The following is a 23,703-nucleotide window of genomic DNA, read 5'->3' on the forward strand; positions in this document are numbered from 1 at the left end:
TCATCAATATCACTGTCTTCCATCTCCATGTCTTATCCCACTGGAAATCTTCAGGGGCAATAACACACATGGAGCTGTCATCTTGTGTGATAAGAATTTCTTCTTCTGGAGGACCTGAAAGACCTGCCCGAGGCCATTTTACAGTTAACTTGTTATAAGTAGGTGTACACTCTAAATGGTAGAAAGTATAGTATAGCAAATACATAAACCAGTAACATAATCATTTATTATCAGTATCAAGTACTGTGTATTGTACATCATTGTATGCACTATACTTTTATAGGACTGATAATGCAGTAGGTTTGTTTATACCAGCATCACCATAAGTACATGAGTAATGTGTTGGGCTCTGACATTATGATGGCCATGACCTCACTAGGTGAAAGGAATTTATCAGTTCTGTTATAATCTTATGGGACTGCCTTCATATATGTGGTCCCATCTGTTGTACTAAATGTCATTATGAGATGCTTGACTATATTTCACAGATTGGGAAAAGAGGGTTAGTGCAGTTAAGTAAATGGCCCAAGGGCATAAAGCACTATAGTCTCTAGAGGAGCTTGGATTTAAACTAGATCTCCCAACCCCTCAAGGCCATCCTGTGTTCATTAGAAAGTTTGGACTATGGATCCCGACTTAAAATGATCCATATAATGAGGACAATTTCCCATTATTTTTACTCTGGGCATAAAATTACAGGTAAGAAATTTTTTAAAACTCTTATCAAGATGCATAAAATTAGAATTATACTTATCTAGGAAATATGGAAATGGACGTTATTCTGGTCAGGGGTTATTTAATATAAATTTTAAGTGTCTTATTTTTAAAAGAGGTGACTGAAATAAACAATTTAAAAATTCTTCAGTGTCTAGCAAAAAAAACAGAAAAGTTAAAAAAAAACTCTAAAAGCACAGTCTGAATTAAAGCTAAGAAAGAATCAGTTGCTCAGAGAGTTCAAGATTAAAAATGTGAAAAATATTTAAAAATTAGCTGGGCTTGGCTGGGCACAGTGGCACACACCTACAGTCCCAGCACTTTGGGAGGCCAAGGCGGGAGGATCACTTGAGGTCAGGAGTTTGAGACCAGCCTGGCCAACATGGTGAAACCCCGTCTCTACAAAAAATACAAAAATTATTCGGGCGTGGTGTCACACGCCTGTAATCCCAGCTACTCGAGAGGCTGGGGCGGGAGAATCGCTTGAACCCAGGAGGCAGAGTTTGCAGTGAGCTGAGATTGGGCCACTGCACTCCAGCCTGGGTGACAGAGTGAAACTCTGTCTCAAAAAAAAAAAAAAAAAAAAAGTTTAGCTGGGCTTGATGGTTCAAGTCTGTAATCTCAGCACTTTGGGAGGCCAAGGCAGGAGGATCACGTGACTTCAAGACCAGCCTGAGCAACATAGCTAGGCTCCATCTTTAGAAAGAAAGGAAGGAAGGAAGGAAGGGAAGGAAGGGAAGGAAGGGAAGGAAGGGAAGGAAGGGAAGGAAGGGAAGGAAGGGAAGGAAGGGAAGGAAAGGAAGGAAAGGAAGGAAAGGAAGGAAAGGAAAGCAAAAAGAAAGAAAAGAAAGAAACTGCCAGGCATGGCAGCTCACACCTGTAGTCCCAGCTACTTGAGAGGTTGAAGCAGGAGGATCTCTTGAGCCTAGGAATTCGAGGTTGCAGTAAGCTAAGATTGTACCACTGCATTACAGCCTGGTGACAGAGGAGGGAGACCCTGACTCTAAAACAAAATGTGGAATTTCCCCTATTTTGTTGAGTTTTCATTAAAACTACTATCTCAGTGACTCATATTTAGTGTATAAAAAGATTTTCAATATAATACATACCAGGTTTCTTTATATCATTGCCAAATCATTTTTCTCAGTATCATTTTCAAATCCTTCCAACACCCTTGATGAATGAAGAAATACTCCTCAGTGTGATCACAGTATTCCTCTGGCGCCGGAGTTACCAATTTGTTCACCAGGACATTTCTAATTTACATAATTTTATGGTTATGTGACTCTACTATCATACAACTTCTGATACGGTAATGAACTGAAAGTCTTGCCAACTATATTCACACGGGTAACCAGAATGATCCAAAACTCAAAAGAGAAAATGAATACATTCCTAGTTTTCTTTTTCTTTTCATGAGTGCCAAGTTACAGTGATATATATGGAATTGTAAAATTACCTTGGATGCCAATAATATGGTACAGTTGAAAATCATATTCAGTACAGTTATGAGGGTAGATAGTATCAGGTTGGTATATTTCCAGTCATAGATTATGTCCTCATAACTTCCCAAAGAAAGGAGGAAGGGGGTTTGCAAATAAGTCATTGAAAACAGATGTGGTCATTTGTCTGTCAGTGACTGAATTCTTACTGTTCAAACTTTTAGATGTTTCTGTTATACATGGTAATCACAGCTACTATATAATGAGCATTTCCTCTGTACCAAACTTTGTCTTAAGTGTTTTATATAAGCATTATTTCACTTAATCTGTTTAACAATCCTGTGATTTAAGTAGTATCTCGATTCTGCAGATGTGGAAACTCAAGCTCAAAGACATGAACTAACTTGTTCAAGGTCACACAGTTTTTAGGATAAGTGATGGAGCTTTGATTTGAAACCAGATTTTTCTGACTCCAGGATCCTTACTACTAATTGTTTTATTTCTCTGTCCCTGAAATATGCCTTCAGCTTTCAGTGATCTCGTGATGCTTGTAAAGTACTTCAGCAGTCAGCTCTGAAATAGGAAGCCAATAGAAGCAATGGTAGTAAGAAATTGTTTGCTGTGATGGTGGTGGTGGTGGTAGTGGTGGTTTATGTTTTCAAATATCAAGGCAAGGTTGGAAGATGCTTGCTTCGTGTAGACCTGACCTGAATGAGGCTGGCATCTGGGCTCCTTGGAATTTTCTGAATCAGTTTCATCCATTTCTTAAAGCTTAATTGAAATAAATGAGAGGTCTTAGCATTTACATGAATTTCTTTTTCTTTTTTTTTTTTTTTTTAGCATATGACATTTTTAGTCCATAGGTCTTACTTGGTAATTATGCATAGCAAGGGAAATAAGATTTGTAATTTATTCACATTTTTTTTTTCAGTAAGGCAATAGAGGTTTCAGCAAGAGATTTAAAATTAGGTTGGTGAATATTTTGTAGTAAATCCTAGATACATTTTTCTTTATATTTTACTCCTTTTGTACCTTTTACCAACTCTTAACAAATAGATATGCCAGTAAAACTGAGACTTTTTTCTGTAAACATATTTCTTTTTTTTTTCTTTTTTGGAGTCTCACTCTGTCGCCCAGGCTGGAGTGCAGTGGCGCGATCTCAGCTCACTGCAAGCTCCGCATCCCAGGTTCACGCCATTCTCCTGCCTCAGCCTCCCGAGTAATTGGGACTACAGGCACCCGCCACCATGCCCGGCTAATTTTTTTATTTTTATTTTTAGTAGAGATGGGGTTTCACCATGTTAGCCAGGATAGTCTTGATCTCCTGACCTCATGATCCGCCCTCCTCAGCCTCCCAAAGTGCCGGGATTACAGGCGTGAGCCACTGCACCCGGCTGTAAACATATTTCTTATCTTGTATGAGGTTAGTACCAAAACACTTTTTCAATTAGCATCCTTTTAACAGAGCACTGTCCTGTACAATGACAGAATCTAATCAGTTGGCATTTCCAACCTTGAGAAATAATGATTAATGCTTACTTGAGAATGACGTTTAAGTACTCATGAGTTAGTGTTTTAAAATGTTTAGCGAGGCTTGACAAGTACAAAGTAATGTTAATCACAGTCAATTATTTAGGGGATTTTCTTAACCTGACCTTAAATTTGCTCCTACTGCTTTCGTTCTTTTGATTATTTGATTTTTATTTTGTAAGAATTAGGATGATGAGAATATATCCCATCCCTCAAAATAATTTTTTTCCTCACCAGCTTTTACATTTTTAGAAGGGTTAAACAATGTCTTAAAAACTAAAGATTATTGATATGAAAGTATCTTTAAGATTTCCCTTTCTCTTTTAAAATTATTTCCTAAGGAAAGAGAATTAAACAAGCGTGTATTTTCTATCCCTAATTTCCTAAAGCCAGAGCCAAGTAAAAACACCAAGAGGAATATGTTATTCTTTTCAGCATGAGGCCTTTTCATGAAAACAGCACCAGTGACATCAGGACCAGAATCTTTTTCTAGTCTGTGTTGCTTGAAAAATATATGCCTTTGTAGATGTTTTCATTTACTGTCAATAATGCCAAACCACAGAAATGATTTTTTAAATTCTGTTTTGGCCTCTTAAAGATTACATATGCCATTACAAATTGTGATTGTTGTGTAGTTAAATGTATTCCTGAAACATTTCAGATATAAACTGATAGACCTATTACTTGTTCTGCTTTATCCCTTACTAGATCTACATTCATGTTGTTTTAGCAGTGCCTGTTGCAAGCCTCCCTCTCATATAAAAATTTAATCTCTTGCCTTATTTTCTTCTATCGCAAATTGTATCAGTTTGATTTTTATATGAACTCTTTTTTTAGTTTTAACGTATTTTCCAGAAATAATAAATATATGGAGAATGCTACAGAAATAGCATGATTCAAGTTCATGTACAATATAATGCCTATCAATAATCTATATCAACATTTCTATTTTCAAAATGTGGTTTTGATTTGGGCATTTCTTTTTGTAATCATTTCTACTGTCTTTATTAGATGATCTTAGTCTATCAAAGGATGCTTATAAAAAATCAACACAGTCTTGGGAATCGGACTGCCAGGTTTATCAAATGAAAATATAGGAGGATTCTCAGTTGAAGCTGAATTTCAGATAATGGATAATTTTTCAGTATCAACATATCCTAAATATTACATGATTTTTTTCTATTTAAGTATGTTCCAAATATTATATGAGACATACTTCTACTAATAAAAGTATTCACAGTTTATCTGAAATTTAAATTTAACTGAGAAGCCTGTATTTTATCTGGCAACTCTATTTGGGGGGCATCCTGATAGTGAAAATGAACGTAGAGGCTAATGCCAAAGAATCCTAAGTGGTTGTGTTACTTAAGAAGCTGTGTAGCTTTGGGTATGTCACTTAGCCTACCTGAACCTAAATTTCATGTATAAAATGGAACAAATAATACCTACTTTGCAGGTTTTCTATAAAGATTACAAAGTATGTATTTAAGACTAGATAATGTTTAAAACCCCTGGTACGTAATAGAGTTCCATTAAAGAGTAGCTGTCATTATCAGAACAAAGAAGAAATACAAATGCAAGTAACCAGTGGTTTTTTTCCCTCCATCTTAATAAACTTTTACTGAGGATTCCTAATGGCAGCACTCAGCATCTAAACAACCCATTAGATTGATAATCTAATAGTCCACCCAGATCTTGGTGACTGTTTACCAAATCAGAGATTTGACCACTAATAAAATATATACAAGCATTAGCCTTCTTTCTTTCCTCTGCTACTTGCCTCTTTTCATGTTACTTGCCAAACATCATATAGCTTATTAGTATCAGGGCCTGAATATGTGATGCCTTTTCACATTGTTTTTTCCCTTTTGAGTTACAATTTTACTTCCATCCTGTCTTTCTTAGACATCTATTTATTAATGTGATTAATTTTTATCGAGATAATTTACATACCATAAAATTTACCATTGTAGTGTATGTAATTCAGTGGTTTGGCCGGGTGCAGTGACTCACACCTGTAATCCCAGCACTTTGGGAGGCCAAGGCGGGCTTATCAGTTGAGGTCAGGAGTTTGAGACCAACCTAACCAACGTGATGAAACCCCTTCTCTACTAAAAGTACAAAAATTAGCCGGGCGTGGTGGTGCATGCCTGTAATCCCAGCTACTCAGGCGGCTGAGGCAGGAGAATCGCTTGAACCCAGGAGGCAGAGGTTACCGTGAGCCGAGATCACACCATTGCACTTCAGCCTGGGCAACAGAGCGAGGCTCCATCTCAAAAAAAAAAAAAAAAAAAAAGAAAAGAAAAGAAAAATCAGTGGTTTTTAGTATGTCATAAGGCTGTGAAACCATCACCACTATCTTAATTCCAGAATACTTCCATCACCTCCCCACCACCACCCACAAAAGAAACTCCATATTCATTATCAGTATATTCTCATTCCCCTCTCTTCCACCCTCTCACAACCACTAATATACTTTCTGTTTCTGTGGATTTGCCTATTCTGGACATTACAAATAAGTGGAATCATACAATATGTGACGTGTATTTGGCTTCTTTCACTTAGCATGATGTTTGTGAAGTTCATACATGTTTTAGCATGTATCAGCATTTCATTCTTTTTATGGTTGAATAATATTCAATTGTAAGGATATATATCACATTTTGTTTATCCATCCATTGATGGACATTTGGGTTGTTTCTACTTTTTGACTTTTAGGAATAATGCTACTATGAACATTCTTGTGCATGTTTTTGTATGAACATCTATTTTCTTTTGGGTATATATCTAGGTGTGGAATTGTTGGATCATATAGTAACTCTATGTTTAGCATTTTAAAGGATTGCCAGACTGTTTTCCAAAATGGCCACCATTTTACATTTACCCCAGCAATGCACAGGAGTTTCAATTTCTTCACATCCTCACTTATTATCTTTTTTTTTTTTTATTTTGAAATTATAGCCCTCCTAGTGGCTATGAAGTGGTACCTCACTGTAGTTTTCATTTGCATTTCCCTAGTGATTAACGATGGTGAGCATCTTTTCATGTGATTATTGTATGTATGTTTATCTCCTTTGGAGAAATATCTATTCAAACTCTTTGCCCATTTTAATTGGGTTATTTGTCTTTTTATTATCAAGTTTTAAGTGCTTCTTATGTATTCTTTTTTTTTTTTTTTTTGAGATGGAGTCTCGCTCTGTCGCCCAGGCTGGGGTGCAGTGGCACAATCTTGGCACAATCTTGGCTCACTGCAACCTCCGTATGCCAGGTTCAAACAATTCTCCTGCCTCAGCCTCCCGAGTAGCTGGGACTAAAGGCATGTGCCACCATGCCCAGCTATTTTTTTTTTTTTTTTGTATTTTTAGTAGAGACGGGGTTTTACCGTACTGGCCAGGCTGGTCTCTAACTCCTGACCTCGTGATCTGCCCACCTCAGCCTCCCAAAGTGCTGGGATTACAGGCGTGAGCCACCGCGCCTGGCCCTTCTTATATATTCTTATCAGATACATGATTTGCAAATATTTCCTACCATTCTGGGTTGTCTCTTAATTTCCTTGACAGTACTTATTGATGGCCAAAAGTTTTTAATTTTGATGAAGCCTTATTTATCTATTTTTTGTTGTTACTTACGCTTTTGATGTTACATCCACATTTTCTTTTCTTCCTTGTACAATAAAACAAACACTAAACCAGTGTTCCCTTCCAGCCTTGTAATTACATAAATCTGTGACCTTAGCCAAGTACTTAAACTCATTCAGAATTCAGTTTCCACATCTGTAAAAGGAAGCTTGGTTTAACAGAGTGGATGCTAATTTTTTGTGAATAAATTATCTTTATAAAATCCCTTACATGAGTAGTTCTCAGCCTGGGGCAAGTTTTTCCTCCATGTAACATTTGGCAATTTCTGGAAACATTTCTGGTTATCACAACTGGAGTGGGATCATACTGGCATCTGGCAGGTAGAGGCCAGGGATGCTGCTAAACATCCCACAATGCACAGGACAGCTCCTACCAAAGAATTATCTAGCCTGAAGTGACAGTAGTGCTGAGGTTGAGAAACCCTGCTTTAAAATTATGATTCTAGTATGCCAGTTTATTTTTAAGTGGTAGTCTTTGAGTTCGTCTGCAATAGCCAGGTGCCTTTGTGCTCCTAGCCTATTGCTATGGAGTCTAAGAGCACAAAAACAATGACGGGAGAAAGGGGAGGTACCAGTGAAGGTAAAATAATTTAGATTTTTTAGAAAGAAATCAATTCTTGCACGTCAGGAGAATTTTGAAAGTGTTTTTAAGGCTATTTTAAACTACCGTGTCTTTTAACATAAAGAAAAAAATTATTTCCATGTAAACCCCTCCAGGCAAAGCCTTGTAGATGTATTCTTGTTATTGAGTCTTTTTCTTTAGGGTTTCTGGAACAAAATAGTTTTTGTGAAATAGTTTGTACATGCTATGAAGTATTTTTAATCAATCATAAAAGAAACAGAGCAACTTGATGGAAGGAACTTGTAGTTGATATGTCTCTGCATTCGTGATTTATCTGAACTCAAAGGAAGTTGATATTCCAGCTGATCACATTAATTCAGCTTTCTCTAATACCATCTGCTGGAATGCACTCATTCGCCTATGTTCCACAAATAATCTATCCAAAATCAAACAGAAGATAGCTTGAAATATGTTTCAGCATTTCTAAATATTTTGGCATGTAAAAAGCTGTCATATTTGAAGGTATTTCTTTCCTGTGATAATACTGCTGTTTCATGCCCTGCATGATTAGATGTAATCATTATCACCAGCACCAGGACCACCACCATCATCATCATAGACTAAAATTCCTTGATTATAGTATATCAGGATCTATTCTAAGCACTTTATGTTCGTATCATTTTTCCTCACAAAAATCCTAGAAGGTAGTTTTTTTATTAATCTCAATTTTGCAGATAACAGCAAAGTATCCAATAAAGGGGATAAAATACTTGCTGAGTCATATTTCCTTACTATGTCTTCTCATGTGTCAAACTAGTTCATATTTTAACAATAGATAAAGCGTATTTATTGTTAAATCTGTAACATTGATGTCCTTAATTTTCTGGCACCCTAGATAATGGCAATTGAAGACTGAGTTATTTCTAAATCTTTTTTCAAGAACAGACATTTTACAATTAATTGTCTCTCTCAAAAGTATATGTATGCACCTTCCGGCTGCTGTAATACCTTCCCATCTCTGCATATTTATACAAATTTAAAACTGTAAAACTTCTCCATTATATAAGTAATGGAAAGGTTTTTGTTTAACTTTGTTTATATGTATAGGAAGCAGTGAGAGAAAACAATAAGAGAAGAGAAATGGAAGAGAAGACCAGGAGGGCAAAACTTGCGAAAGAGAAAGCTGAACAAGAAAAGTTAGAACGCCAGAAGAAAAAGAAACAACTCATTGACATAAACAAAGGTATGAAAATATTTCCAATTTTTATAAAAATGCAAAAAGTACAAAATAATTGCAGTTATTTATTTTTGGATTATAACGTACATTTTCATAGAAAATTCACAATAGTATTAGTTACTTGTGCCAAATTTCTCTCATGATGCTGTCTGTATTTCATATATCTCTACATTGAGCATTCAGGATTTTTAATAACCAACGCAAGATGTTATTTTGTTGAGATAATGTTTTTCTCCCTACTTTTCTTACCATAGTATATTATATTCTGGATGAGGCAGTGGGGAGGGAAGAAGAGGGTGAGATGAAATGTGAAAAACTGGTATGGGGAGATAAGCCTTAGCTTTTAACTTCATTTTGTTGGCACATGTCTGTTGACAGTGCAGTAACAGTTAACAGTCTTTCTTGGAGGCTTGAACATTTTAAGTCCTAAGAGATATTGACAGCACTATTACAAGTTGAATAAAATAGGGAAAGGCATCTTGCACAGCTATGAACCTAAGCACAAGATGCTGGTATGTCTATAGAGTTTAAAGTAAGTTGTTCGAGGCCAGGCACAGTGGCTCATGCATGTAATCCCAGCACTTTGGGAGGCCGAGGCGGGAGGTTCACTTGAGGTCATGAGTTCAAGACCAGTCTGGCCAACAGGGTGAAACCCCATCTCTACAAAAAATACAAAAATTAGTCAGGCATGGTGGCAGGCACCTGTAATCCCAACTGCCCAGGAGGCTGAGGTGAGAGGATTGTTTGAAACTGGGGGGTGGAGGCTACAGTGAGCCAAGATCATGCCATTGTACTCCAGCCTGGGCGACAGAGCAAGACTCTATCTCAAATAAATAAATAAATAAATAAATAAATAAATAAATAAATAAAGTTAGTTGTTTTATTGGTTAGCAAGAGTGACTGTATATTGTTGGTGAGTTGTTTGGTTTGGTTGGTTTACTTTCTAAAGAAGAGAGGGCAAAAAAAGAAAGTGATTGGTATCAGGTATCTGCACACTGAAAATTTAAGAATAAAAAAGCATGCATAGATAGCCTTTGTCACCTGAGGTTTAGAGAATTTACAAACAAAACAAAACAAAATCTGAACAAGATACAAGGTAATATGATTAATATGGACCATGTATTACTGAAGATAACAATAGTAAAAATTGCAAGCACTCTATAATATTGACCATATGCCAAGCATGGTCGTAAGACTTTTACGTATTTATTTTATTTTATTTTATTTTTTGAGTCGGAGTCTAGCTCTGTCGCCCAGGCAGGAGTGCAGTGGCATGATCTTGGCTCACTGCAACCTCTGCCTCCTGGGTTCAAGTGATTCTCCTGCCTCAGCCTCCCAAGTAGCTGGGATTACAGGCGCCTGCCACTACACCCAGCTAATTTTTGTATTTTTGGTAGAGACGGGGTTTCACTGTGTTGGCCAGGCTGGTCTTGAACTCCTGACCTCGTGATCCACCTGCCTCGGCCTCCCAAAGTGCCGGGATTACAAGCATGAGCCACTGCGCCCAGCACTTTTACATATTTTAAGTCAATCCTCACAACATCTCTATGAGGTAGGTATTATTATCATCTCATTTTACAGATAGAAAACTGAGGCTAATAGAAATTAAGGAACTTGGCCAAGGTCACACAAATAGGAAGTACTAGCACCAAGATTAGAATCCAAGTTGTCTCACTATGGAATCTTTCCATTTACCTATGCCACTGTCAGGAGAAAATGATAACAACAACAACTAACATATAGCACTTGCTACTCACCAAGAACTATTCTAGGAATTTTGCATTTAGGAGCCAATTTAATCCTCACAGAACCCTATTAGGAAAGTACTACTATCTCATTTTAAAATGACAAAACTGGGGCACAGAGAAGTTAAGTAACTCACCCAAGGTCACACAGATAGTGAGAGGTAGAATTAAGATTTGAACCCAGGCAGTGTGTAACCAGAGTTAATTATGTGTTTTTAAGTATAATTATTAATTATAACAATCATTATCAAGTATTTTGCAGTAATGTCTCTTAATGTCTAATCTTCTAAGGTAATGTCCATACCGTTAAGTTTAGTCTTCGTACTTTTAAAATATATAAACATTTTCAGGAATTGACTATAGTTTGTACTTCCACCCAGGAAACAAATATAACATTTTAATAGAAGAAAAACAGTAATATTATGTAAAAAGCTGTGTTAAAATAGAATAGTATCAACATAATTTAGCAAACAAACTTCGTAATTAGAATCAGGAAAACTGGTCATGACTGTAGTCACTCTATTAGGAGGTAAGCACTAGAGTACAGCATGGTAATATGTATTTACAGGAAGTTATCATTGAGAAAGTGAAGAAGTCAGTAGAAAAGTTCTGAAGGTGGCTGGGCACAGTGGCTCACACCTGTTGTCCCAGCACTTTGGGAGGCTGAGGTGGGCGGATCACGAGGTCAGGAGTTCGAGACCAGCCTGGCTAATATGGTGAAACCCCGTCTCTACTAAAAATACAAAAATTAGCCAGGCATGGTGGTACGCACCTGTAGTCCCAGCTACTCGGGAGGCTGAGGCAGGAGAATCGCTTGAACCTGGGAGGCAGAGGTTGCAGTATCATAGTGCTGCACTCCAGTCTGGGTGACAGAGCAAGACTGTGTCTCAAAAAAAAAAAAGTTCTGAAAGTTAGCTCCTTTATGTGCAGGGAGGAGTAGCTGGGGAAGAAACTGGAAGAGATAGTAGGGGACAGGGGACAGATTGTGAGCTCTCTTTCTTTTTTTTTTTTTTTTTAAATTATACTTCAAGTTCTGCAGTACCCTTATAGAACGTGCAGTTTTGTTACATAGGTATACACGTGCCATGGTAGTTTGCTGCACCCATCAACCCATCATCTATTTCTCCTAATGGTATCTTTCTTTCTTTTCTGCTATGCCAAGGGTCTTACCCTGAAAGCAATGGGAAGCCTGTGAATGTTTATAAACTGGAAAGTGATGTACATAGTCAGGTTTCTTAGATCATTTTGTTTTTGTTTTGTTTTGTTTTTCCGGTTTTTTTTTTTTTTTTTTTTTTTAAAGACAGGATCTCACTGTCTCCCAGGCTGAAGTGCAGTGCCATGATCTTAGCTCACTGCAACCTCCCAGCCAGAAAGGTCATTTTGACAGAAGCAGAAAGAATGTATTGGAAGGGGAAAGCACTAAGGAAATAAAGGTTATGAGGATATTGTCATAGTCCTGACAAGAGATGATGGTGGCCTGAACTAACACAGTGACAGTGAGATTTAAAAAGCAGCAAGGGGTATATTAGTCAGAGTTATTTTGAGAAACAGAACTAGTAAGATGTATATGTTTACAGACGCATGCACACACACACAGATTTATGGAATTGTTTCGAGTGATTATAGAAGCTGGCAGGTTTAAATTCTGCAAGGCAGGAGGACAGGCTAGAGTCCCAGAGGAAAGCCAGTGCTACAGTTCAAGTCTGAAAACCATCTGCTGCAGAATTCTCTCTTGCTTGGGGGATGTCAGTCTTTTTGTTCTAGTCAGACCCCCAACTGATTGGACGAGGCCCACCCACAGCATGGAGTACAAACTGCTTTACCCAGAGTTCACTGATTTAAATGTTGATCTCATCCAAAAACACCCTCACAGAAACATCCAGAATAATGTTTGACCAAATATCTGGACATTGTGGCCCAGCCAAGTTGACATATAAAATTAACCATCATGAGAGGGTGTTAAAAGGATAGAATTGACGGGTGCTGATGATTGATTGGATGTGTAAATCAAAGGAGGCAAGTGTTAAAGAAGATGGTACACTTCACAGAGAAAGCAAATTCAGGAATAGAACAGATTTTATCAGGAGACTTACAATGACTGGTATCATTTTAAACATGTTTAGTTTTCAGATACCTTGTAAAGATGGAAAATGCCTAAGAAGCCATATGGTATATGTGATTGTGAAACTCAGCAAAGAAGTCTAAACTAACCATATCGGCTTGGGGATCATTGGTTTTTATTCGAAGATTAAAGTTACAGTGTACTAGTTTGCCAGGGCTTCCATAAGAATATGCCACAAGCTAGGTGCTTCAAACAACAGATATACGTTGTCTGACAGTTCTGGAGGCTAGAAGTCCAAGATCAAGGTGTCAGCAGGGTCATGCTCCTTTTGAAGAGTCTACGGTAGGATCTGTGCCAAGCCTCTCTCCTAGATTCTTGTAGTGTCTTGCTTTGTCGCAGCGTAACTTCAACCTTCACATGGCATTCTCCCTGTGTGCCTATCTTTTCACATGGTGTTTATTTTATAAAAATACCAGTGATATTGAATTAGAGGCCCACCCTACTCCAGTATAACCTCCTCTTAATTATTTTTATTTTGTTTCTTTAGAAATGGGGTCTCACTCTGTCACCCAGGCTGGAATACAGAGATGTGATCATAGCTCACTGCAGCCTCAAACTCCTAGGCAGAAGCAATCCTCCTCCCTCAGCCTCCCATGTAGCTGGGACTATAGGTGTATGCTACCATGCCCAGCTGCTCTTAGTTACTGGTTTTTTTTTCCCCCCCTAAAATAAATATTTAGAACAATCACCTCTTAATTACATAGTTCAACTTATAGCATGTGTATTTGAATGGGATCACCAGGGTAAAGTATAAATCAGAGGTTCTGAAACTATTTGATCTCAGAACCCATTTACACTAAAAATCATTGAGGACCCCAAATGCCTTTTGTTTATGTAAGTTGTTTATATTGACATTTATCATATTAGATTTAAAACTGAGATAATTTTAAAATTCTCGATTGATTGATTCAATTAAAATAATAATAGTAAACCTTTTCATGTTAAAATAAATAACCTTTTAAATGAAAACTACCTATATTTTCCAAAACAAAAAAAGAATTAGAAAAGAAAAAATTAGTGTCATAAATCTCTTCACAGTCTGACTTAATAAGACAGCTTGATTCTCATACCTACTTTTCTATTCAATCGGATTCAATATCATTCTTCATGTAACTTCTGGAAAACTTCACGATACACTCAGGAAAGAATGAGAAATAAAAAGGCAAAAAATTATCAGTATTATTATGAAAATAGTTTTCACCTTGCAAATCCCTGAAATGATCTTGAGGGGCCTCCAGGAGTCCCGTGCCCACACTCCAGCATTGCTGGAGTGAACAATGAAAAGAGTAAGTGGTTAAAAATGGAGCCTATTGGCTGAGCGCAGTGGCTCACACCTGTAATCTCAGCACTTTGGGCGTCCGAGGCAGGTGGATCATGAGGTCAGGTGTTCAAGACCAGCCTGGCCAAGATGGTGAAACTAAAAATACAAACATTAGCTGGGCATGGTGGCAGGTGCCTGTAATCCCAGCTACTCGGGAGGCTGAGGTGGAGAATTACTTGAACCCAGGGGGGCAGAAGTTGCAGTGAGCCGAGATCACACCACTGCACTCCAGCCTGGGCTACAGAGCAAGACTCTGTCTCAAAAAAAAACATTGAGCCTATCCAGTTTTGTTCTGAGAATGTAATCTTTCTCCACACTACAGCGATTCCTACCCTCCTCCGAGTATTTATTAACCTTTCACTGTTCTCCTAAAAATGTGTCTATAACAGACAAAGAAAGAAGGTCTTATTTTGATTGTGTCTAGTTGTTATAGGACCAACAAGTTTGTATGCCTGCTGCACAGTAACAGACCAATACCCTGAGACAACTGGGATGCAGCAGAGAAAGACATTAATGATTGCAGGGCACCAAGAAAAGAGATGGGAGGAGACCCTCAAATCCATCCCCTCAAGGAGTTCTGGGCTGGGATGTTTACGTGGATCTTGGCGAGCAGGGGGCTGGAAAATTAGAGTTATTGATTGACCAGGGCAAGGGGGATGAAATCATCAGGATGTGGAAACTGCATTCTTTGGTGAGTCAGCTTCTTGTGGAATCCTTCAGACCAGCTGACGTCAGTAGTTTCATTGGTACGCAGCACTGAAAGAATAGCTCAAATGGAAAACTTAATGTTTTATAATGTTCAAGTTGTTATCTACACAGCAGTTAAGGGGAACTATAATCTTGTAACAGGGTCTGTGTGATTCTGAAGCAGTAAGTACCGAACAACTATGAGGAAGCAGGTCAAGCAGGTCAGAGAGCAAGCTGACTTAATGATTAACACTGAATCACTGAATGTGCTACAAGCTTGGTTTATCTTCCTTTCTTTCTGTCTTTTTTTTTTTTTTTTTTTTTTTTTTTTGAGATAGGGTCTCACTTTGTTGCCAAGACTGGAGTGCAGTGGCGCAGTCTCGTCTTGCTGCAGTCTCCGCCTCTTGGGCTCAACCAATCCTCCCACCTCAGCCTCCCCAGTAACTGGGACTATAGGCACACAGCACCATGCCCAGCTAATTTTTGTATTTTTTGTAGATGAGGGGTTTCGCCATGTTGCCCAGACTGGCCTTGAACTCCTGGGATCAAGTGATCTTCTTTGGCCTCCCAAAGTACTGGGATTATAGGCATGAGTTACTGTGCCTGGCCTATTTTCTTTTTCTTTTTCTTTCTTTCTTTCTTTCTTTCTTTCTTTCTTTCTTTCTTTCTTTCTTTCTTTCTTTCTTTCTTTTTTCTTTTGTTTTTTTTGAGATGGAGTCTTGCTCTGTTATCAAGGCTGGAGTGCAGTGGCGCAATCTCAGCTCACTACAACCTCTGCCTCCTGGGTTCAAGTGATTCTCCTGCCTCAGCCTCCCAAGTAGCTGGGATTACAGGTGTGAGGCACCACTCCCGGCCTTGGCCTGTTTTCATTTCTTTCCCTCCTTTCTTCCCTGATTAATTTTTTAATTTTTATAGGGATGGTTTCATAGTCTGTATGTATTTTCATTTGCTAATATTTAGTTAATTACCTCTTCAAATGTCATTGAGACCATAAGATAAATATCCAAATAAGTTTTTATGCATATGCTCAGCTGAGTGATTTGAGCATGAAAAATAAATTTTTAAAAATTGTATTTGTTTTTTATATATTAGTACCATAGCTCTATTTATGTATCAATCAAATAGTAAACTACATTAGCTTCTTGACTCATGGCCCATGTGTTACAAATATTATTATCATTTATTGTAATGTTACTTTATTATTGGACTATATGTGCCTTGGTACTTATAAATACGTTTCAAAAACAGATCCTTCTATTGCAAGTCTGTAGTTTTAATTATGAAAATGAAAAGATGCAGGAAAGAAAGAATAAGAATAATAGAGTTGGGTGTCTGTCAAGATGGAGCTCACTGTCTGAGTTTCTCAGAGAGTGTCTTATGAAAGATGCTGTTATCAACTAGATGGAAGGCAGTTGTGAGCCTTCTGAGAGCTGGGAGGAATCATGATGGAGACACATCATGTGTGAATCCATGGGGTGTGAAAGCCTGTGGAAGACACGAGTGAGGTGTCATCAGAAAGTGATTATAGAACTTTAAATATGTCCAATTAGAACATTGTAATCTTATCTTCCATCGAAAGAGAGATGATATGGAACATTTCATTGCCATTGTGAGGTATGTAATATATAGTACATAGAGGTATTTCATGCATGGGACCAGAGATACATACCATTGGAGCCATAGGATCTTACCTATAACAAAAGTAGAGAGTCTATTGGGTAAAGTAAGTCACATTGGAAATTACAAGTAACTTTTTAAAAAAGTGTACGCTTTCTGTAAAGCTTCTATTTCCTATCAGTGTAGCAAAGGACAAACACTTCTCCCCCAACTTTTTTTTTTTTTTTACACATCTATTACTTAGTAGATGTAACTTAGCAAAAGTGAGGTGTATTTATATGGCTTACAAAATTATGTACATTCATCAAGGAGAAATATTTGAGGATTTAATTATTCAGAATAATAATAGGATAAAGCAAACACAAAAGATTATTTCTGTAATCTAGATGTGATCAACTGAGCTCAGAATTAAGTAAAGATATGAAAACCAAGCAGCCAGAGAATTATATCTTTCTTTCTTTTTTTTTTTTTTTTTTTTGAGATGGAGTCTTGCTCTGTCGCCCAGGCTGGAGTGCAGTGGCCGGATCTCAGCTCACTGCAAGCTCCGCCTCCCGGGTTCACGCCATTCTCCTGCCTCAGCCTCCCGAGTAGCTGGGACTACAGGCGTCCGCCACATCACCCGGCTAGTTTTTTTTTATTTTTTTAGTAGAGACGGGGTTTCACCATGTTAGCCAGGATGGTCTCGATCTCCCAAAGTGCTGGGATTACAGGCTTGAGCCACCGTGCCCGGCCAGAATTATATCTTTCAAGTTAAATCCATAAAAAAATACCACGTGCCAAGGCTATATTTTGAGAGAATTGGAGATCAGAAGGCAAAGGCCATGATAAGAAACAGTTATTTTAATTGTAAAGAAGAAAATAGGTATGACTAAATATTAAAGAGACAGGCATTTTATAAACATTAAGTGATATTGCTAAAAATGTTAATTCTGTGTGTTCACAAGTGAAGATCAGTCTTAGCTCTGCTACCTACCTTTATGACCTAGTTCTGTTGCCTTATCTCTTCATGCCTCAGTTACCTCCTCTGTAATATAGAATAATGACATTCACCTCCTATAGTTTTAGTGAAGATTAAGTGAGATAATTAAGTACAGTACAAAACACGGGACCTAGAATATACTTGCTGCTGCTGATACGATGATAGTCATTTTTATGCTTCTTGAAGAATCTGGTAGAAGCTCAAGAAATAGTCTCCACCCTTAAGAAGTTTTCATTTTTGTCAGAGAAATAAAATAAAGCTGACCTAGCAAACATTAAACTGATACATAATAGAGATTATTTCCTCTTTAGCTCTATCTTAAAAGGGAAATCAACGAGGTCTGGTAAAATTACATAAAGTTTCATGGAGAAGGCTAAATACAGCCTCTGAACATACCAGTCAATCTAGACCCTGAAGGATGGGTAACATTTGGCTGAGCAGAGGTGAAACTATCCAAGTAAAAGGGAATAACATCAGCAGTAGTGCACGTCAGCACATCAGGCAGCATGCTTTATGTAGGATATGTGTAATAGCCCACAGGAAAATACATTAAAACAATTAAGAGAATGGGTCCTAAGTTCAAGTCCCAGCACCACAGTTTAATAGCCATATAATCTCTGACAAGGTGTTTCATCTTTCTGTGCCTCAATTTTTTTCTTCTATAAAACCAGAGACTGGTGTTATTTATACTGTAGTCTATTTACCGATTATACATTAATGGCATTTGGCCTATTGCCAGTCTCTGATAGTTAACTTTTCAGTCAGTATTTTCTGTTGGTGTCATTTTAGCGAAGGGTTTGATTTGGAAAACTGTTGGAAAGGTAGGATGGAGCCAGGCTGTGAAAGAGCCTTCCAAGTCAGGCAGGGGTGTTGTGGCATGATGAGGTAGGAGAGCTAAGAGCTAAGGTTATTATGGGAATTCATTCAGGGATTTTCAAGAAGTAAGCCAAAGCACAAGAAAGGAGAGGAGGCTACAAGGAGGATGTAGCTGGGAAAGAACAGTGAAAGGTGATGAAAAGGGCGTGAGCTCATACCTGATTTCTCTCTTCAAAGGAGTTTAAACCTGTAGCAGTTTGAGAAGATGGTAACAGGAAGGAAAAAAATTCATAAAGGAGATTTTATAAGGGAGTTGGAAGTTGCAAGCAACAGATTGACAGATGGGCAAGAGGCATCTTTTTAAAAGAACAGCACAGTTTGACCAGTAGATAATTATATATTGATGTATTTTGGCACATTAGGCTATTTGATTCATCCAACCAACATTTATTGCACCATTTTCCAAATAATTATAATTAGAGCATGCACAGTAATATACCACTTATTTAAATGTAAAATTGAGAAAGCTAATTTAAATGCAACAAAAATATGCTAAGTCAACAAATGTACTCTAAAATGCATGCAACAGTATGCAAACTATGTAAAGTACTTGGTCTAATCTATGTTTTCCAATGTTTGGCTATATTGGTATAGATGATAATTATCTTAGGGACTACTATAAAAAAGATTAATTAATTCTGTAGGTAGAGAGAAAAAGCTTACCAAATATTTGTAAATAAATCTCTTTCTTTTCATGTTTATGGAAGTCAGCAAATTAACTGCAAAATCTTAGAGGAAGCAATAAGAAAAGTATGTTAAAAATGGGTATTTTGAAATTGCAAACTATAAGCATGATTCTTATGCAAATATTAATTTAATCAGGAACAGTTTTACTCCTCCTTATATAAGATTATATGGAAATCAGAATTGCCTGTTTACTTCTAGTGTCATGATAAAAGAATGAGGTACCTTAGATTTGATGAAAAATCAGTCTTCAGAGAGTAGATTAGCAGTTTTTGCCAAATAAATCTAAACATTTAAACTCTGCGGTTGATAGCAATTTTGTTTTTGTCTGTTTTTTCTAGTTGTGAAATAATTACATCTTGTAAGTGAATGAACTCATTTCACATTATATTATTTTGATCTGAGTAGGTCAATTTATGTTTCTTACTGTCATACCCCAGACATTAAATTATAGTTACCAAAATTATAGATTAGAAAACTCACAAATAATGGAATTGATTCAAGTAGTAGTAAATCACCTCCCATAATGTCAATTAATGAGACAATATTGGTACTATCATTCCAGCATATTTTTACAACTGCTAATAAACAGCTCATCGATGCTAATACAAAGTAAAACAAGTTTGTATGCTTGGTGGACCTAGAAAACAGTCTTTGGCCTAGCAAAGCCTTACCTATGAAGAGAAAAAGTGTATCTGGCTGATACTCTGTTTACTTTAAGTTACCTAGATTCCTACCTTAGCAAACATTTCAAGAAATCTGTGTTTATTCAAAAATTAGAATTTTTTTTCTCTTTGTTCTCTAGATTTGTTTTTTCAGTGAAAATTTGGGCTTTGTTTCCCCAAATAAAATTATTCAGTACAGTAAAGATTTACCCAGGTCTTTGGAGCTTCTCACACATTAAGGTGTTTAGTATGAATTCGTGACTTTGTTATTTTACTGAAATATCTTCAGGTCCATGTTAAGGCAATATCATGTCATGCTGCTGCCATTCATCAACAATTTGTTGAATTTCTAAGTTCAAGCATTGGGATAAAAGATATTGAGATGCAAAGAGGAGGAGCTCCCACTGTAGCAATCATCGAATGATAAATCACACCCTGCTGGTTGAATCTGCTGATCCCCAATGACATGCAGTCTTTCAGATCTCTCCTTCATTGGTTTAGCCTGTGATTGAAATGAGTTTACCCCCTTGCCTTTGGAGCCAGACAATACCAGTTCACGTCATGGCCCTGCTCCCTACACAGTGTATTCTTGAACAACTCATCTAACCTCTCTGATCCTCAAGGACAGAGAAAACAACAGCCTCTACCTCATAGGATTTTCATAAGAACTAAATGAGAGGATACATGTAAATCTCTTAGTACTTGCCTGGCACATGGTTAGCACGTAATAATAAGTGTTAAATGTTATCCCTTTAATAATAATTGTTTAGTGAACATATCAAGGAAAATTATTGATGGCAATAATCATTACAATAAGATCTTGATTGACTAGCCTAAGAGAAGTGGTGTTTTGATTACTCTGACTTTATAATTATATAGAAAGCTATTTATTCATCAGTCTTTGTCATCTGAAATCTTTCTGAACTCTTAGTGTACAACCCTCCTTGCACTCTCCCAACCACCTCCCCCCTAAAAAAAATTTTGGCTTTACATGTTACATAGGTGAAAATGTGCAGCAGCATATTGCTCTTAAATATAATTTTGGACATGTAGCCAGCATGTCCAATATTGCTGGACATGTAGCCAGCATGGTATAAATATATATATACCAATATATATTTACTGGTAGATCATTAGTATGTCATTATTGTTTCTGGGCATCAGTGATCAGTATATACTAGCATTGGAGCACGTGCTTTATCTATACTATTTCCAGAATACACTCTAGATTAATTGAAGATTCTAGTTATTTTTCCCTGTAGCCTATTTGAGCCACTTATCACTAGTAATTTTTTTTTCTGACCCCATACTAAAATAATTACATTTCTGGCTTCAGTTCATGGGAAATAAGTGCTAAACTCTCATTCTATCTGGCTTAGCAGTAAAACAAATTTCTACATCTACTAAAAATATTCTTTTAAATGAGAGACAAAAATAAATATGTGAAACAAGATAGGTAATATACTTTAGATCTCATTAAGAGTTCTTACATTCTAAATGCAGAAACTCAGATTTGCAAAAACTGTAAGAGCTGTCTTCAGTGTGCTGAACATTTAGCAAGATTTCATCAATTCCTGTGTAGAAGATGAGTAACACTGGCAGTTACAAATTTGGCTTTTCTCTACAATATATGCTTTTTGCTATATATGATTTATGCACCTTTACTAGGCAGAAATCTATGAAAATATTAGAGCAGGTAAGTGAAAACAATAAAACTGACTGTATAAGAAATGACCAAAACACATTGTAGGTGGCCTAATCATTTATTAAAAACATGCTTTGTTCCATATTTTAATATTCTAACTCCTATTACAGAAAAGTGTCAAATGAATAACAGCTGTTATACAGCAACATTGCAATTAATTTGGCTCTGTTCTCAGTCAAATGCGCGTAGATTCATGTCAGTAATTATACCTAACAGATTCTCAGAACCAACAAACTGCATTGAACCCAACTGAGTCTCTAATGACTTTTTTTTTTTAAATTATATTTGTTCCACCCACACTGAATCCCCGAGCCCCTGGGCTGCTTCAGAATCAGGACAAAATCTACTGTTACACTTGGCCAGGCGCGGTGGCTCATGCTTGTAATCCCAGCACTTCGGGAGGCTGAGGTGGGCAGATGAGCTGAGGTCAGGAGTTCAAGACCAGCCTGGCCAACATGGTGAAACCCCATCTCTACTAAAACTACAAAAATTAGCTGGGTGTGGTGGCGGGTGCCTGTAATCCCAGCTACTCAAGAGGCTGAGGCAGAATTGCTTGAACCCGGAAGGTGGAGGTTGTAGTAAGCCAAGATGACACCACTGTACTCCAGTCTGGGCAACAGAATAAGACTCTGTCTCAAAAAAAAAAAATTCATTGTTACACTAAATGTGCAAAAGGATTATGGACGAAAACCTTTTAGTGATTAGTTTAATTCCACAAGTATTTATTCAGTGCCTACAGTGTGCTGATTGGTGGTGACATACCCTCATCAAAGTATGATTGACTGATAACTTAGCACTATTAACCTATTTGAGGGGTTATTAACTATCAGCCTTTCTCCCTCTCTTATGTGTGTCTGTTCTGTAAGAAATAATGGTTCTTGCTTCATGTAGTCCTATAGGTGTATGTATACTCTCACACAGGACCGTATGCAGCATATAATATATAGATTTAACATTTTTTTCTTATTTTATATATATATATATCTTTAAAATGTCTATGTTTCTTTTTTTATAAATAGTCAATCCTCAGTCCTCTGTTACACCCCTCATACATGAACAACCTATAAAATATATAGTAAGTGTATAATATCTTAACTAGTTAGTGGGAAAAAATGGAAAAGAAGACATAGTTTAAGAAAGCAATTATAGCTTTGTCACAATGGTATTATGAAGACATTAAAACCTAAACTTAGAATACCTGCTTGTCATATATATCAACAGTAGGTTTCATATGCTATTTCATAATAGCTTAGAAGATGATGGTATGATTCATTTGAAAATCAAAAAATAATTATCCTTTTAAATGTGCAATTAACTATGGATGGCATAATACTTTTATTTGTTTGAACCAGCACTGGAATCTACTTTAAATGTCCTTTAAAAAAAATTCTTTTTGTCAGAGTAGATATTTCAGAGCTCCTATATTTGATTTAGCCTTTTCTATTTGCTGAGCCCTGGAGAAAGTTGCCTAGGAATTATTTGGAGCATCATTAAATAGGATGGATGCATATAGGCCTCAGAAGACTCAGGCATAGCCGTGCTGAGGATTGGACAGCGTCCAGGAGGTTCCTTTTACATCCATGTGGTTCTGTGGTGTAAGACAACCACATTCTCAGAGTATGCTGGTTTAGGCTATGTTGTAATCTGTAAATCATAGTATCTTGTTTTGTTTGTCTCTTTAGTCCCTCATTTTTATAATGTAATCCCTACCCCAATTTTTAAGCTAATAATTTTATGCAGTTGAGTGTTTGAAGTTGAAGAAGTTTTCCAAATTTCCTGTTGATCTCACCAATATCTACGCATTCTTGGTTGAGTCACTACCTTGTCTGATTTTTTAGAACAGTATTTCTGTGAAAGGAAAATGTGTTCCCTCAAGTCCTCTTTTGTCAAAAACCCTTTGCACTTGCTTTCTTTTGCCAATTGAACCTTTTTTGAAATGCATCAGTAGGGAGAGCTTGCCTAGTCTTTGCTAGACAGGAGTAGCTGTAGGTGCATTTAAACAATCCAACTTGAAAAGGGGATTTCTCTCTTTTTATTTGAAAACAATTGAAAATGAAAAGTGTATGTCTCAGGACAGAGTGCTTAACCGACCTCATTCTACTGAACTTCAGCATAGCATATGAAACTGCCTCCCCTGTGTCTTCCCCAGTGTTTTAAAAAGATGCTTTACTTGTTTGAGG

At 37.1% G+C, this 23,703-nt stretch overlaps 1 protein-coding gene across 6 annotated transcripts in view; it reads left to right on the forward strand.

The window, feature by feature from the left end:
• Positions 1-23,703, forward strand: part of DIAPH2 (diaphanous related formin 2) — a 912,659-nt gene that overhangs the window by 697,038 nt on the left and 191,918 nt on the right. For all 6 annotated transcript variants that reach the window (XM_050775145.1, XM_050775147.1, XM_050775146.1 and 3 more), the window contains one exon: positions 8,993-9,128. In XM_050775145.1, coding sequence (XP_050631102.1) covers positions 8,993-9,128 — 136 coding nt within the window. The remainder of the gene's footprint in view (positions 1-8,992; positions 9,129-23,703) is intronic.

This window comes from Macaca thibetana, chromosome X (assembly GCF_024542745.1).
Source record: "Macaca thibetana thibetana isolate TM-01 chromosome X, ASM2454274v1, whole genome shotgun sequence".
Taxonomy (NCBI): Eukaryota; Metazoa; Chordata; class Mammalia; order Primates; family Cercopithecidae; genus Macaca; species Macaca thibetana.